Consider the following 1813-nt stretch of genomic DNA (forward strand, 5'->3'; position numbering starts at 1 on the left):
GGCGCCGTACCCGCTCACTGATAACTTATGAAAACTACAATGATAATGACCGGTCAACAAGTAATAAATTCATAATCATCGACATTACAGAATCATTATCCTTGTTTACATCAAAACTCTTTGTGTGAGAAATGGCGCATTGCAACACATCTGAACTATGTTATGCCACGCATTAAAAATAATCAGAAGCGCTTAAGCCGCCCAGACACCAGCGACCAAAGCCACTCACTGGAACTGGCTCTGCGGCCTGCGGTTGTTGGTCGACTTCTGGCCGAAATGGTACCCCAGGCCGGCCGCGAGCGCCACCGCCCCCAGGGTGAACAGGGCCTGGTTGTTGACCTGGACGGACTGGGGCTTCGCGTCGCACCCCAGCTGGACCACGAGGACAAGCCCGGTCAACACAGCTAGCTGGCTCTTTCGCATCTGCAGGGAAGGAGATCATCAGGAATGCAAGATTTAGTTGATTTAGTAGGGAGGATCATGCTTGGCGGCGCAACAGCAGGGTCATGTGGCGCCGAAGGAGATGTAGGGAGTCTGAGTCGAGGAGAGGGGAGGGAGCAGAGGACGTAAGGGATTTGGGATGCAACGGATTTTATATCTGGGGGATTTAAGGGTGTTAAATTTTCGTATTTGGATCATTACTTTCTCTTCTTTTCAATTCTCCAGTGCCGGTAAGATTCTGCGTTTCCTAAATATAAGTAATAGAATGGAATGAAATGTAAATCCGAAAAATTCAACTTATAATATGAAGTGAATATGAAAATAATGAAAACGTTCGAAAAAAAAAATCATAACTACACAAACAATCACTTTTGAATGAAAAGAATTTTCCTTTTGTCAGTGATCTTCCAAGCTGTTCTTAACAACCTGCAGATCGGTTACTCCAGCAGTCCAAAGCCTCACAGCTATAAAAGCAGGAATGTTCCTGCATCGCCATGAATACCACGTCATGCCAAAGTAATCTTTACACTCATGGCCCCTCACTAATCATCGCAACACGGCAAGCAGCCGACAGTGCAACAACTGGCCGATATCCAGAAAAGAGAAAGAAGAAAAAACTATTTGCACTTTGCAGCAATCACGTGACCTCAGTGAGAAGTGAAGCTCAAATTCCCCGACTGTTGGTTTCTCCACCATTACGGCGAGCGACAACTCATCTCATCTTCGCTGGCTCGTGGCTGATGTCGAGACTCCCTCAAGCGTGTGATCTATGGCGCTGTATCACTCTACTCCCCCACGTCCCCAAGAAGGTGAAGGTTAGCAGTATTACTATTGCATAACAAGATCACGGTTGAATTAACGATAGCAGATACATGTGCTTATTGCTGTCCGTGTCCAATAAGAGAATGAAAATCCTTGTCTAAAAATAATAGGCAGGTCTGTTAGTACTAAACCGTATACACTGATTTCTATAGACTAAAGCGCTGGAAGGTTCAGTCAAATAAGCGCCATTAATTCCAGAAGGATCAGCCAGAAAGTCCTTATATAATCAAGAACTCTACAGTATATACATTTTACTTTTTAATCACTACCTTTCCCTCAATGCCTAATGCACAATTATTTCTCAATACAGCAGATAAGCCTGATTTTCCGCGTCAGAAACGACTATCGTTGAACAATTTCCTTCTGGTTTTCGATGAAGCAATCCTGTTAAAACGCAGAAGGATGCAAATCCGCGGTACTGACAGTAAGTGAAAGATAACACTTGCAAAGAGGTACTGCTGGAAGAAATGAAATAGGCAAAGACAGACGAGACAGAGAAAGCTTGAGTCCATAAAATCTCTCAGAATAAATCTATCTGTCTATTAATCTC

At 43.9% G+C, this 1813-nt stretch overlaps 1 protein-coding gene across 1 annotated transcript in view; it reads right to left on the minus strand.

Annotated features, from left to right (window-relative positions):
- LOC119591784 (ankyrin-3-like) overlaps positions 1-1813 on the minus strand; it is a 61417-nt gene that overhangs the window by 1556 nt on the left and 58048 nt on the right. The window contains 1 exon segment of the mRNA XM_037940528.1: positions 230-423. Within this exon segment, the coding sequence (XP_037796456.1) occupies positions 230-423 (194 nt within the window).

Source organism: Penaeus monodon, chromosome 29 (genome assembly GCF_015228065.2).
Source record: "Penaeus monodon isolate SGIC_2016 chromosome 29, NSTDA_Pmon_1, whole genome shotgun sequence".
Classification (NCBI taxonomy): domain Eukaryota; kingdom Metazoa; phylum Arthropoda; class Malacostraca; order Decapoda; family Penaeidae; genus Penaeus; species Penaeus monodon.